Raw genomic sequence first — 15,617 nt, 5'->3', positions numbered from 1 at the left:
CATCTCTTTGCCTGATTGCAGGAACTGCACCACATGCATCTTGCCAAGCTCAGTGGCACTGCCACAAAGAAAGCCATGCTTAAGGACTTAATGCGTGCTTGATTTATACAAATGTTGCTGAAGCATATCTGTCGCCTGATAAAACAGGAGTCTAATGAAAGATTTAAAAGATTTGTAAAGGATTTTGCCTGTGCTTATTTTCGATGCAGCTTTATTTAGAAAGTCTGTAGCCCTAGATCTGTGATGGGCTGAATGATATCCCCATACCAAATGTGGAAGCCGTAAGTTGCTTAGCAATGTTTAATTTTGCTCTATTCGCAATAGCTAGAAAATGTAAACAACCTAAGTGTCCTTCAGTATCTGAATAGATAATGAAAATGTGGTGCATAGCTTGATATAGCTGCCTCCTCAGAGGCTCTGCCAGTGCCTGACAAATACAGAAGTGGCTGCTCACAGCCATCCATTGGAATGAGCACAGGGTCCCCAATGAAGGAGCTGGAGAATGTACCCAAGGAGCTGAAGGGGCTTGCAGCCCCATAGGAGGAACAACAATATGAACTAACCAGTACCTCCAGAGCTCCCTGGAACTAAACCACCAATCAAAGAAAACATATGGTGGGCCTTGTGTCTCTAGCTGCATATGTAGCAGAGGATGGCCTAGTCGGCCATCTATGGGAGGAGAGGCCCTTGGTCCTGTGAGGGTTCTATACCCCAGGATAGGTGAATCCCAGGGCCAGGAAGCAGGAGTGGGTGGGTTGGTGTGCAGGGGGAGCGGGGAAGAGGATAGGAGGTTTTCAGAGGAAACCAGAAAAGGGGATAACATTTGAAATGTAAATAAAGAAAATATCTAATAAGAAAGAAAGAAACTCTAAAAAATGAAAATAAAAAAATTAAAAAGAAAAATGAAATCATTGAATTTTCAGATTAATGTATGGCATAGTAAAGATTGTATTGAGCTAATTGAGGCTCAGAAGGACAAACACCTCATGTTCTCAGTCATCTGTGGTTCCTGTAACCTCTCCCCAGCCTGAAGCCAGGCTGAGCCAGACCTTGACCTTTCTGCCACTAAGGAGATTACCTAGGATGGAGCCTTCCTAGATCACTCTATTGTTCAGCCACTGCCACTGTTCCCCTTCAAGATACTGCTCCCTGCTGGGAGGCCACTGAGCTATTCCAGAGACTACACCCTATCCTGCACATTGTCGTCACCTGCAGCAGGGCTCCAAGAACGAATTGGTGAGAATGGGCCTCTCCTCTCCCCTTTATAAGCACATTTGCCATTAAACATTTGAGCTTTGATCAGGAATCTTGACTTAGCTCCATTTTTCTCTCGACCCCTAGTTTTCCCTCTCTTTTTAGCCCCGGCTTGCCTCCCAGGTGAAACCTGGTTCATGTTAGCCGCAAGCTGGCTTCCAACAGTTTGGCTTCCAAACGTGGGACTTGAGGAATGGCAGAAAAACGCTGGAGGAACACTGCTTGGTATGGAGCTCCACCGGAAGAAAAAGAAAAGGATCGTATGGGGCACGGTGAAGCAACAGGTAAAGTGTTGCTGGAGGTGCGGAAATAAAAGGGCTAAGTTTGGAATCAGTGCTAACACAACGCTGGATTCACTTAGGTCAGCAGTGAATTATCTGAACTAGGAACTGATCAGGTGGTTATCCGCAGTTTTCAGAAAACTGCTTTAGGCGAGAGGAAAAAGGGTTTAAATTAAATAATCAGGCAGATGTCCGTAGTCAGGAGCTGCATCAGGCAGCAGAAACAGGGTTTATAATAATAAAATAATATAGACGAAAATGGATTTTGAAACTCTCCCAGAGGCAGAGAAAAATTCCGGGATGCCCTTCCTTTATCTCTCTGGCCCCTACAGCAGAAGTTCTCTGACCTCTTTGTGTTGTCTAATGTCTGGTGTACCACGTGTCAATCCATGTGTGTTTGTGTCCAGTTGTCTGAATGACTGAATGTTCTGTGTTTCATGTTGGAAAATGAAAGATGGCTAAAACTTTCTCTGCTGGTATAGCAAAGCCGAGAGTGGCTCACACTTTGGCTGAGAATCAAGCACAGCAGGAGGGCTCCTGCTGGAAAAACAGTTTTTTGAGAAAGGGAGTTTGCAACCTCTTAGTTTTAAGGCAAATAGGCTGGTAGTTGTTCCTTCCTAAGAAAATTCTCTGCAACCGTGATTAGTGCGTTTAGCTAATGACAAGGTGCTTTTTATCTTATAATTATTGCTAGAAAAATTGAAATTCTTTGATTGGTCCAAAGTTATTAGACTCGTGTAGTCACTTCATTTGTTTTCTTCTGGTCTTAGAGGTGTAACATGCTCTGCGTGTCTTCATTGTAGAGTATTAGCTTATACGTTATTGGGTATGATCAAATGGGTGTAACACTGGTTACTAGTAAGTTAGCTTTAACCTGGTAACTCAGGTTTGGAGTCTTTCCAACACGTGGTGTAAGGCAGGCCAAGAGGCTGGGCCTCTAAGGATACTTCTAGTTGAGATCATATTTAATGTGATTCTTATCCTAGAAAGTAGAATTAAAGATAAGATTTAAAGCAATGTCTCTTTAATGAAGTATTAAAATTTGCAGTGTCATGCATTCATAGGTATAAATTGGCAGCCAAATTTTGCAACATGATAGTGAAGTTTTAATGTTGATTCTAAGGGGATAAATTGTTTTGAAATTGGGTTTTGCCTTCCCAAGGTTGTAGTTATAGTCTAAAATTGCAAAAGAAACTTAAAAATTCTGAAATCTGTCCTCAAGGCAAGAGGAACTAAGCTCAGAGCAGCCTCTGTGCAATTTGTTTGACTTTCTTTTGTCTTGCAAATGGTGCCTAAGGTAGCTCTTGAAACTTGCCTCTCCTTGCCTTCAGGAAAAATTCCTTTTAGCTAAAAGAGCACTGTTGCAGATCTATCCAGATGTTGTTCTAAATAAAGTTTAAATTCTAAGTTTATAAAAGGTCAATCAGGCTGTAGAATTTATCAGGACATTGCAAATTGACTTGCCTACTTCATGTAATGTTATTATAGGTTTAAGAGTTTGTTTTTTCCTTTGCATCTGGAAAATTGTAAAGAGCTTGCTTCTAGTGAGCTTGTAATCACTGGAAAATTTTGCTGCTAGGTACAGCTAATATAGCTTTACCTCATGTAAGAAAAATTCTTAATGTCTCTGCTTCAATATAAGAAGCTAAGAGTTTGAATCTTTCAGTGTATATTGTTTCCTAAGTGGAAAGTATTTTATTAGCTAATGCCTCTCAAGTGAAGTTTGCTTTAAATCCTTGCTCTCACACAAGGAGCTTTTAAGTTCTGGGGAGTAGCTGTTGCTCCAGAAAAGATTCAGAGGCAATATTTTTTTAATACTTAGGGTTTGAGTTATACTATAAAATTGTGGTACAGAAAATGAAAGTATAACAAAAAACAAAATTCTAGGCCTTTAGGCCCAGGCTTGGGAATTTGACCTCTGTGACTCAATGCTCCAAGGTATGCTAATCATAAAACAGATAGCTACATTCCTCCACCCACCCACTTCCTGGGTTCAAGGAGTATTCATTCAAAGAAAGTCACCCTGACCATTGCTGGAACCCGCTATGCAAATGTGTTATTGTTAGGGTCTCTTAGAAACTGTCTTGAGAAATGACCCTCACAATTACCAGGTATTCCTCATGACTCTTGTGACTTTGCACTTCCTTGGGACTCTTAACTGGTATTTTTGGTATTTTCCAACAACGCCCTTCCCACCTCCTTGAGTTGTGGTTTCTTCCTTTAAATACCCCCTTATCCAGCTACTCGGGGCGCCACAGTCCTCTACCCCTGCGTGGTGTATGACCATGGGCCGGAGAGCGCTCTTGAATAAAAATCCTCTTGCAAGTTGCAGCAAGACCGTTTCTTGTGGGTGATTTTGGGGTGTCGCCTCTCCTGAGTCAGAACGTGGGGGAGTCCTCACGTTGTCAGTCTTTCAAAATCTAGAACGAAAAATTGATTTGCTTCAAATTTTATTTTCAAAAGCTTCCAAGAGATGTTAATTGGCTAAGACCTCACCTTAAACTCACCACAGGAGAACCTAAGCTTTTGTTAGGTGCTATTAAGTGAGACGCAAATTAACTGGCAAAGAACAAAAGGCTTTGCAGAAATTAAAGAAAGCTTTTATAATTGTTATCAATCATAATCAATGGTAATTAAATATTAACTGTTATTTTAGTTATAGTTATTAAATGTGACCACATCAATTCTTTGGCAAGAGAAAACATTGTAAAGTCATTTTTCTTCTCCTCCTTACTGACCATTATCCCACGTGGAGCCGGCCGGCTGCTGGCTGATGCAGGGCAGGGCCATGGGGTATGCAGCTTTCCCTGAGCAGTGGTGGTGCGGGAGGCCGCCAGAAAGCGAGCACCTTTGTAGTGAACTCAGGGGAAGGCCATGCTCGCCATTGCCCCCATGAGCATCCCGTATTTTTCCTGCTAGGACTCGGGGTGCTCTGCCGCCCTCACTCAGGCTTCCTGGGCTACAACAGATTGGGCTGCTTCAGCCTCTTCGGCCTGGGAGAAGGGCCAGAGGCAGGCAAGGTCGAGGTGGCGTTCACCTCAGAGCACAGTTTTAACATCCTATTAAGGTTTCTGTGGTGCTAATAAAGAACTGTAAGATATATTCGTATATTTTAGAAAACCTATAACAAAAATTGTGTCTTAAGAACCTGACAAAGTGTCTGTTCCTTGTTCAAACAGCAATTAATTTGGCTATTACAGAATATTAATATTTTATCTATTGCATACCATCATTTTAAATAAAATTGACAATCATTTTCCCAAAGATAAGTTAAAAATTGTTCTTATGCATGCTTCTGTATCTTCTATAAATTCATGCATGCATGCATGCATGCATCCCATTTACTGTGTTTAAAAAGAGCCCTTCTATGGGAGAAAAGTATGTATGAATTGGATCACATGCTTATTCTTTTGAGTTTCCCCCTGCTTCAACACAGATAATTAAATTGTGTGCTGTAGATGGTGTTTTAAAATGTCGAATAATCAAGCTTTAATTTGTATATTTATCAATATATATCTCAGAGCTTACAATTGCTTAAAATTGTTCATCCCTCAGTTGCTATTAATTCTCAAGTTTGCAATTGCTTATGCTACTCATAAGGAAAAAAATGCTGTTCTTTTAAGAAGACTGTTTTTGGACATTTAATAAATTGTTCTGGATTGCCTGGACAAGACCTCTTAAGGCAATGCCATGCTGGATTTATATCTCAGGCAGACTATAGGTCTCACATAAGAAGGATTGGCTATGTAATCTCGTTCTTTATATATTCAAAACAGTAATGGTTTAAGATAATATTTTGGTAGTTTTGGAGAATGTGCATGTCAAATTGTGAAAAATTTTTGCTCTTGGTGTCCTCAGTTCCTACCTGTTTCCACATAATGGTGTTAATTCTTGAGGACCGATACTTAATCAATTGCTGCAAATGAATGTTCTTATTACTGATTAATAAATAAATAAATTATGCACATGTGACTATTAATAACTTTTCAAGCTTTCTAGTTACAACCACTCTTCAAGAAAAACACTTGAAAGTAATTAGTCACTGCCCTTGTTATATTAAAACTGACTTTAACAGTCAAGTATTTGAGATGTTTTGTCAACAATTTAATAATTCTCAAAGACAAGGTATTGTGGAACTTTAAAAACTCTTCTTCTTAAAAAACAAAGAAAAGGGGAAATTATATCCCTGTGCACATCATTTAATACATCCCCGTGCACATTATTTAAATCATACTTTTATTTTAAGAATTCTGAAATTTGGATGTCAAAGAACTTAATAAATGCCTCGTAGTATCTTAAAACCAGACATAATCATGTCTAGGTGAGATGAAAAGGATCTACTTATTGGCATATGGCTTGATCCTGAACAGCTACCTTATTGGGAAAGGGAAAAGCATAGGTTCTCTTCACAGAACACTGCAGAAGCATAACTGCTAATTCGTGTGACAAGCTGACAGGTGAGTTTGCTGAGTGCCCTGACTGTAGTGACAAGAAAGCTGAATTGGGTATGTTTTTGACCCACTCTTGTTTGCCATTTTCCCAGTTTGGACAAGCTAAGCTGCCTTGCTTCAAGCTTTTTAAACCTTATGGGACATAGAACATTAGAGACCGTGTAGTCTGACTTAGAAAGATTAGTCACAAGAAAGAGTTATAGTGATTCTTCTCCTTCCCTCATTGTGACCAGTTATTCTAACTCAATCTTAGACTGGTCTAGTAATAATTCCAGTATTAGACAACCCTAGGGAAGATAGCTAAAATCTTAATTACCCAGCAAAGTTAATTTGGAGCACTGCCTCAACTCCCAGAGAAGCTGCAGCCTTTCTGTGATTCTCAAAGCCACCTCCCCAACACCAGAAGCTCTAAGTCTAAGCTTGATTGTTGCTAATTTGCAATTGAATGGAGTACCTGGACTTCCTCAAAGAAGCTTTGGTACTGTTGCCTTTCACTGTCTTGACTTTGTTTTTCAAACAGGTCAGTCAATGCCCTTCAGCCTGACTGCAGCAGGTGTGCACCCTCGCCTCCAACAGTGCACAGGTGGCAGTTATTAAGTCTTCATGAAGAAGTATTCTAAGTACATATTGGGGCTTTGGTCTGAATTGGGAATAAGGTTTGCTATGATGGCTGGACAGTCTAAGATGGGCACTTAGATCTCAGAATCATATCAATCTACACAGAGGTACATGCCAAGAGGCTGTGGTTTATTAATAATACACCACAGAGTCATGTAAAAAATTGGAGGCAAAGGTTAATGTCTTAGAAGTAGTAGTCTTAACAATAGGGCAGGACATAGCATATATTAAGGCTAGAAAGGCAGAAGTTTCAGATATTAGCAAAAGTAACTTGGACACTTGGGACATTGATGAATTGACCAGAGATTTAAAAATAAACTAAGTGCATTGAATCCCCTGGATTGGGTTCAATATATATTCCTACTTGCTACTATTATTGGCACTATTTTATTAGTAAATCATTGTGTTTCCATTCATCTTTAGAGCACTCTTGAGATCTGTAGCTACGACGAGGTGGGACATTCCAGAACTTCAGCAGAAATATAAAAGAAAGGGGGAGAATGCTACATACACTCCAGTGAAGTTTGCTTGGCAAGCAGAGAGGCCTGGGAGCACTCATGAGGCAGAGTTTCACGGAAACTCAATTCCTGGAACCTTGGCATTCTCATAACCCATATACTCAAACCCTATCCCTGCGTTAGTCTGGTGTATGGATCCATGTGCTCTCTTTTAGTATTATCTTATTTTAAGTGCCTTTTAAGATTGAATTCAGACATAGCTAAGCCTTTCGCCAGTGTTCCAATATCCTAGAAAATGCTTGAAGCCGAGGAGCTTGGAAGAGACAATGAAACTAATTAGGCATTTCAAAGAACGAGCTAGAATTGTTCAGGGCTGGTCTGCAGAGTGTTTACTTGGGACAATAGCCAGTCTTACCCAGACATGGGAATACTCCATGGCCTAGTGAATAGGTGGGTTTACCATGAGAAAAGTTAGGAAATCCCACTGAGACAGGTTTCTTCACTAGGCTGAAAGAAATCAGGCAGAACTATAGAGCATAAACTTTATGCCTCAGTCCAGCTTTTTAAAAATATTAATAACAGGGAGGAAATTGTAACCTCCCCCAGCCTGAAGCAGGCTGAGCCAGACATTGACCTTTCTGCCACTAAGATTTCCTAGGATGGAGCCTTTCTAGATCACTCTATTGTTCAGCCATTGCCACTGTTCCCCTTCAAGATACTGCTACCTGCTGGGAGGCTGCTGAGCTATTCCAAAGACTACACCCTATCCTGCACGTTGTCGTCACCTGCAGCAGGGCTCCAAGAGCGAATTGGTGAGAATGGGCCTCTTCTCCCTTTATAAGCACATTGGCCATTAAACATTTGAGCTTTGATCAGGAATCTTGACTTAGCTCCGTTTTTCTCTTGACCTCCTAGTTTCCCCTCTTTTTTCAGCCCCAGCTTGCCTCCCAGGTGAAACCCGGTTCATGTTAGCCGCAGGCCGGCTTCCAACAGTTCTTAGCTTCAAATTTTCAGATCTGAGAATATGAACTAGAGTGTGAAGTAGAAAGTAGAAAACAAATGAGGAGGGGGGATTTAATTCAGGAGGGAGGGAGGAAGTCAACACAGACTGAGAGTGAGGGTGAAGGGACAAACAAGACTGAGAATGTTTGAAAAAACACTCCAAGGAATAAATGTGCATGTGTATGTGTGTGTGTGTATCTTAAATAAAGTTATGTTTCTTGAGCAGACAATATTCCCCACAGGAGCCATAGGCTAACAAAGGCCTAGTATCAGGCATGAGAAACCTTTTTTATAGTTGGTCAGAGCAGTTCAAGAGACTCCCAAAGCAATACATCCTATTGCAATTGCAATATTGTTTGTCTCCCATTGGATGAAGGCCAGTCTCTATTTGCTGAAGACATCACACACTTCAGACCCAGGACTTGGAAAATTTGAGCTGGCTCTGACCTGAAAGCCTCCTCCCTGAGGACCACGGGGTTTTATGCAAGCTGCTCAAGGAAGAAAGCAATTGGTAGTTCTAAGCAGCTGTGATTCATGTGAGCTACACAATGACCTGCATTGCCAAGGACCAGCCTTGCTTGGAGAGAGATTCTGAGGAAGGGTTGTTTGGCAGCAAAAGAATGACGAAGTCAATTGTAGGTACAAGCTTGTGTCCTTAAGATAGCTCTCTTGAAGACCAAAGCCCAGTATTTTATTTTTTAATTTTTATTTATTGATTCTTTTTTTTATTAGATATTTTCTTTATTTACATTTCAAATGCTATCTCAAAAGTTCCCTATACCCTCCCCCCACCCTGCTCCCCTACCCACCCACTCCCACTTCTTGGCCCTGGCATTCCCCTGTACTGAGGCATATAAAGTTTGTAATACCAAGGGGCCTCTCTTCCTAATGATAGCCGACTAGGTCATCTTCTGCTACAGATGCAGCTAGAGACACGAGCTCTGGGGGTACTGGTTAGTTCATATTGTTGTTCCACCAATAGGGTTGCAGACCCCTTCAGCTCTTGGGTGCTTTCTCTAGCTTCTCCATTTGGGGCCCTGTGTTCCATCCTATAGATGACTGTGAGCATCCACTTCTGTATTTGCCAGGCACTGGCATAGCCTCATACGAGACAGCTATATCAGGGTCCCTTCAGCAAAATCTTGCTGGCATATGCAATAGTGTCTGGGTTTGGTGGCTGATTATGGGATGGATCCCCAGGTGGGGTAGTCTCCGGATAGGCCATCCTTTCATCTTAGCTCCAATCTTTGTCTCTGTAACTCCTTTCATGGGCCAGTATTTTATTTGCATATTGATTCAATATTGTCCACCCCAGGTTCCTGTTTGATTATCCCATAATCAGCATTTATGACCTTAGACCCTTGATTTAGAGATTTGCCTACCTTTGTGAGCAGACAGTAAGATAGGTGGGTGGGATCTGGCTCTGAGATTACCATTCCCACGCTGCCTGGGTCAAAACTAGCTCTGTCCCAGGCTGGCCTTGAATCCAGGAATCTGCCTGTCTTTGTAAACATAAACAATAAACTTAGCTGGGTAGGATCTTGCCTTGCAATCACCATTCCCTAAATCTCTTTATCTCCTTCCTTGATATCTTTCTGACAAACTAGCTCATGGTGCAGCTGCTTCTGTTCATTTAGGTCAGTGGAGCCCCACATACAATTCATATGTCATCCTTATATTTTGCATAGGTGAGAAATTATATATTCTTGAAATTGTGTTTTCAGAGTTCCTTCCCAAATCCTTAAGGACTGTCCTGAAGGCCACTACATACACTATTTTTGCTGAAGAACACCAGACATACCTTTGCCTCCCTGACTCATGCTGTTTCTAATTATCTTGGAGCCATTAACCTTGTCAGGGAAAGCGTCTCCAGAGAAAGGACCATGAGGTAAATTATGCACATTACAATACAAACAAGCCCCACAGCGACTGCCAGCACAAGAACCAGCACCTTTGCTGGCTCGGCTCCAGATGTGGCAGTTGTATCATGCCATCCCTTCCACGTGGCAGGGCTTGGCACAGCACGATAAGATACCTCTAAAGGTGCACTAGTGGAACCAACAGCTGTCTAATTGGGCTTAAGATCCCAGCAACTGTGTTGCCTTTTGATCCTAAACTAAGATTGTGTGGTGTTTTCCTTCACACTGTGACTCAACTGAGATCCAGAGAAAAGGTACAGTGGTGGGGCACCCCAGCCAGCCACAGGAATTTGGATGTGTGGTGGCTCGCCATAGGAACTTAGTGAGCTGGGTGGAGAGATTTTGGAACTCTGAGACAGAGGGTCTGCCTGGCTGAGAACAGGCCGGCCAGCCTGCTGGTGCCTTGCCAACGGTAGTGTGGGTGCTTTTTAAAATATTTCATGCTATAGGAAATCATGTCTGGTTCTGAAAACCTAGGCAGATTTCTCAGGGCTAGTGAGGTCCTGGACCTTAGGAGAGAATCTACTACTGCCACTTTGCTAGACCAGCACAATTCCTACCTGTGTTCAAGACTTGTCCTTATACCCACAGGTAAGTGCGGCCCCTACACCTCAGCATCATCCTGGCACCCACAGGTAAGTGCGGCCCCTACACCTCAGCATCATCCTGGCACCCACAGGTAAGTGCNGCCCCTACACCTCAGCATCATCCTGGCACCCACAGGTAAGTGCGGCCCCAAACCCTCAGCAGAGAAGCTTTTCTTTGCAGCATAAGGAGAGCAGTATAGAAAAATCACAAAGTGCAAAGGTCAACCGATGGTGGAGTGCCTACCCCATCAGCACGTCTACCACACAACGCCTGCACACACTTCTCAGGGAACATTATGGAAGAAGGGGCAGACATTGGAAGGAACAGGAAGTCTGCTGTGAGGTTGCAAACGCAGGGAAGCTACTCAACAGCATGTCTGCCTCAGCAATAACATTGACATAGACATTCAAGTGGGAAGCCTCTCCGGGGTCCCCATCCCTAGCTGGAAAGCTGTAGTTAATTAACGACTACCAAGACAGAGCGAACTAGTCCTTTCCAGGGATAAACCCCCTAATTAGTTATCTGATACCAGAGGTCAACCTTGAAATCATAGGCACACAAGCAACTCCAAATGGACTCATCTGGTTATATTTATACATTTATGCTACACACACACACACACACACACACACACACACACACCTATGTGTGTAACAATATTAATCAAAGACAAAGGCCAGAGAGGTAGTGAAGTGAGGGTACATAGGAGGGACTGTAGGGAGGAAAACAAAGAGGGAAAACAATATAATTGTATTTTAATTAGAATTTGAAAAGGTTGGTGTTTGGGGTAAGCATTTTATTTTTATAGTCATCCTAGGGACAACAGAAATAACTAAGCACATGAGAAAGGGAGACAAGCAACAACAGGAAGTGCATTCAGGAGTGGGTATCACTTAAAAGCTGGAGTCCATCCTGACTCACCACTGTCCTGGCCTCCCTAGCAGGCACAGCATGCTCTGTGGCACAGGCAACCCGCAGAAAGAGTGACAGATGCTTGAGCTAGAAGCTTACTGGCTGGAGAAGAGAACTGTCTGGTAAAGCCACAGGAACAGAGAGAGGATGGCATGATGGGTCACCACCTGTCTGTATCAGGAGACATTCAGGGTTGAGGATGTTGAACTTAGATTCTCTCAAGTTATAGCTCACTCTGTCAGGGACCATAAGAAGGAACTTTAAAATCTCCATTTTGAGATCTCCTGCCTGAGCTCATTTTAATTTCTTTCAGAATTTTAGCGCTGTGCTGGATATGGACACTGATCCTTCTCTTCTGATGGTGCTGTCTCCTAAAGCTCACAGAATAAACAGGAAAGGTCAGCTTAGGAACGTTGGGAAGGTCTTGAAACACTTGCCCCTCGGGAAAGGACAGGCTAATTACCATTTCTCAGACTACTGTGACCCACCTTCAGACAAGGGAAGTCCTTGTCACATCATTCCTTAAAGACCGATCAGTTTAAAGGGTGCACTGTTCTGCCAATCATTGTGCCTAGTTTCTGATGCTCTATTCTGCCCCTGGAAACCACATAAAAACTCGCCTATTGGGTGCTGGGGGTTGCTGCCTCTCCTTCAGGTCTGGGACGACCCCAGTGCACTGGAACAATAAATTCCTCTTGCTCTTTGCATCGATCCCCGCTCCACGTGGTTCACTCAGGGGTCTCCAGTAAGCTAAGGCTCCCCAGAGTCTTACAAAATCACATGAGAATATAATCTGACCAGCACTCCCCTCCCGAGCCTCTGTTTCTCAGTGAGAGGTGTGTGGGGTTGAGTGAATGTTCATGCGAGCAATAAACGTACACAGTGGTTTCCATTAACATTCAGCCGTGCTCTGGGCATGGCAGCGGGCAGGGACTTTCAGGAGTCACTTTTCTAAAGGAATGAAGATGACCCTGAAAGACAATCACCATACGGGATGCAGAATCCAGGGTTGACATTGACACAGTAAGGAGGTTTAGGCATCTGAGAAAGGCCATTCTGAGAATGTCAGTGACTCAGACTTGTCTCCAGTCCTGGCCTCCCTTGGGGCCATGTCTTAGTCCTTCAGAGACTAGTGGGGCAGGGATTGTAAATTTTTAAAAAATAATGAAGAAAAGTAAATGCAAGGCAGAAAGGTGAACATTTATAGCAGACTGGTGGACTTGTAAAGAGCTTAACTTGACTGGAAAATAATCAGAAAAACAAGGAAAGATTTGGCTAAAAATTAAAGAGTTTTGTTGATGCTATTGTTTTTTTTTTTATTATTTTCTTTATTTACATTTCAAATGTTGTCCCCTTTCCTAGTTTCCCCTCAGAAAATCCCCTATCCCTTCCCCCTCCCCCTGCTCCCCAACCCACCCACTCCCATTCCCAGTCCTCACATTCCCCTATACTGGAGCAAAGACCTTCACAGGACCTCAGGCCTCTCCTCCTGTTGATGACCGACTAGGCCATCCTCTGCTACATATGAAGCTAGAGCCATGAGTCCCACCATGTGTTTTCTTTGATTGGTGGTTTAGTTCCAACGAACTCTGGGGGTACTGGTTCATTTATATTGATGTTCCTCCTATGGGGCTTCAGACACCTTCAGTTCCTTGAGTATTTTCTCTGATGCTGTTGTCTTTAAATAAAATTATAGGTGAGTGTCACAGTCTCCACCTTTCATTCCAGCAATCAGGAAGCAGAGGCAAGTGGATCTCTGTGATCCACCCAGCCTGGTCTATATTGTGAGTTTCAAGCAACCCACGGATACTTAGTAAGACCCTGCCTCAATAAACAAACAAACAAACACAAATATTTTTATAAGGCAGCAACCTGAGGCATGCCTTGTAGCTCCTAGGCCAGCTGTCCAGGAGTATGCAATGCAGCAGAAACAAGAGAGCCAAGGAGGTAGAAAGAGATAGCCACTCTGAAAGTGGTCCTCTGACCTCTATAGTTGCCCCATAACCTGCATATACATGTACATACATACACACATACACGCACACACACACACACACACATACACGCACACACACACATGCACATGTTATGGTAGTAATTTTGCAAGATGGAATAGGTACTTGTTATCCATTCATTGTTATCCAATCTGCTCTCCTCCTCTTCTTCCTCTTCCTCTTCCTCCTCCTCCTCCTCCTCCTCCTCCTCTCTCTCTCTCTCTCTCTCTCTCTCTCTCTCTCTCTCTCTCATACACACACACACAAACACATAAATAAATCACTACTAAGAAACAAAAAAGAGAGAGGGGATATGCAAATATTTGCCTTGTATCAGCGTGACGTAACAGCGCAGAGGTCAGGTTTCAGTTCTGTAAGTGCGATGTAAGGTTTAACTACTATTTCAGATCCACCAGCTAGAGTTTGATGGCACTGGTATAAAGGCTCAGCGCTGTGATCTTGTCCATTATATCATAGGCACCTATCATATTTAGTGCCCGAAAAAGTTTGTCTCTTAAGGCAGTAGCTGTGAATTGTACATTCTTCTCTGCTTTCCACTTAATGAGTGCCTGGTAGATTCTTTCATTTAATGGAGTAGTGCTGTGAAAAAAAATTAAATAACAATTATTTTAATTACCAGCCAAGAACATTGTATTTTAAGCTACTTAAAGGTTGTCTAAGTTTTCAAATTAATTGACCACATTTATGGGAGACAGAAGTTAGCTGAAGACAGTGTATATGATCATTCACCATGAGCCTGGCACACAGAAGCAAACATCACCTCCACACGAACATTCAACTCTGAAGACAGTAATCAGTGTGGGTTGTTTACTATAAACCAATACAGTAAAATGCATCCTTTATTATTCTCTTGTGTTATTTTTACCACTGAAAGAAACTGAAGCTGAGAGGAAGAACAGAGCAAGCCCAAGGTCAGGAAGCCAGCTAGACTTAAAGTAGTAACAGCCCAGTGGCTCATCCCCACGGGCCTTCTTCCTTCTTCCTCCTTACATTGGATGGTTGCCTAAGGAGGACCACACATATGTCATAAGCACAGGCCATCACCCACAATAGCATTTATGTTTGTAAATATTTCAAAACGATATAGTATCAAGATCATATCAATGCAGGAATGAGAATACATTTGCTCCAAACGCCATTCATACTTACGGCTTTATAGGGATGCTATTTTCTGAGCTTGCCATGTTTAGTTTTTGTTGCAAAAATTCAAAATTTGCTTCAGTGATACTGTTGGCAACTATGTTGAATATCTTCTCTAAGATTTTCTCTACATTTGAACATAGAAGAAACATTATTTCTTTTTTAAAAATATATTTTGAGTTTATATCTAGTTTTCTTCTTTGCCTTTTTATTAAATATATATGCCAAATAAAATTGAAAATAACAATATAGTGCTGAACTGTCTTCATTTGCTCCCCATCCTGTTATTTCTAGAGTCTGAGGAAATTCTTTACTTTTTTCTGGATTTGAAATGAATTCGACTCCTGTCAATATTGGCTTTTTTATGTTAACTACTTTGTGCAATTAACATTTATTATAAATATGACTTATAGGTAGATATTTATATTAAAATAATTAATTGTTTAGTTAGATGATGATGTTTTTTAAAATTATGTAATATAAAGCATAATAACATATACCTTTAATCGCAGCACTTGTGAAAGCAGAGGCAGGCAATCTCTGTGAGTTCAAGGCTAGTCCAGTTTACATAGTGAGTTCCAGGACAACCAATACTGCATGGAGAGACCATGCCTCAAAAAAACTCTGAGTATGTGGGAGTATGGGGATGCATGCATGAGTGTAGGTACTCACAGAGGCCAAAGATATCAGAGCCCCTGGATCTGGAATTTCAGGCAGTTGTGAGCCACCCACTGTGGGTGCTGGGAACTGAACTCAAGATCTCAGCAAGAGCAGTATATGCTCTAACCACTGAGCCATATTTCCAGACCCATTAGTGCCTATTTAAAAGAGGAAAATTCTAGATAGTGCGATGTACAGTCACCCTTGATGACTAGAGTACCGTGAGACTTTTCAAGAATTAGGGAACTCCCGTGCTCCATATCATGTCTAATATATTCTGGTCTTTTCATTTCAGAAATTGTATATACACTATTAATCC

At 42.0% G+C, this 15,617-nt stretch overlaps 1 protein-coding gene across 2 annotated transcripts in view; it reads right to left on the bottom strand.

The window, feature by feature from the left end:
* Positions 1-13,791: 13,791 nt before the first annotated feature.
* The window catches only part of Lrrd1 (leucine rich repeats and death domain containing 1), a 25,043-nt gene continuing 23,217 nt past the window's right edge, over positions 13,792-15,617 (bottom strand). For both annotated transcript variants that reach the window (XM_021162917.2, XM_021162918.2), the window contains 2 exons: positions 14,648-14,765; positions 13,792-14,077 (listed from right to left, as the gene is read on the bottom strand). In XM_021162917.2, the coding sequence (XP_021018576.1) occupies positions 13,894-14,077; positions 14,648-14,765 (302 nt within the window). In that variant the 3' untranslated portion in view covers positions 13,792-13,893. The remainder of the gene's footprint in view (positions 14,078-14,647; positions 14,766-15,617) is intronic.

This window comes from Mus caroli, chromosome 5 (genome assembly GCF_900094665.2).
Source record: "Mus caroli chromosome 5, CAROLI_EIJ_v1.1, whole genome shotgun sequence".
NCBI classification, from domain to species: Eukaryota; Metazoa; Chordata; class Mammalia; order Rodentia; family Muridae; genus Mus; species Mus caroli.
This window is presented reverse-complemented; position numbering and strand designations above follow the sequence as displayed.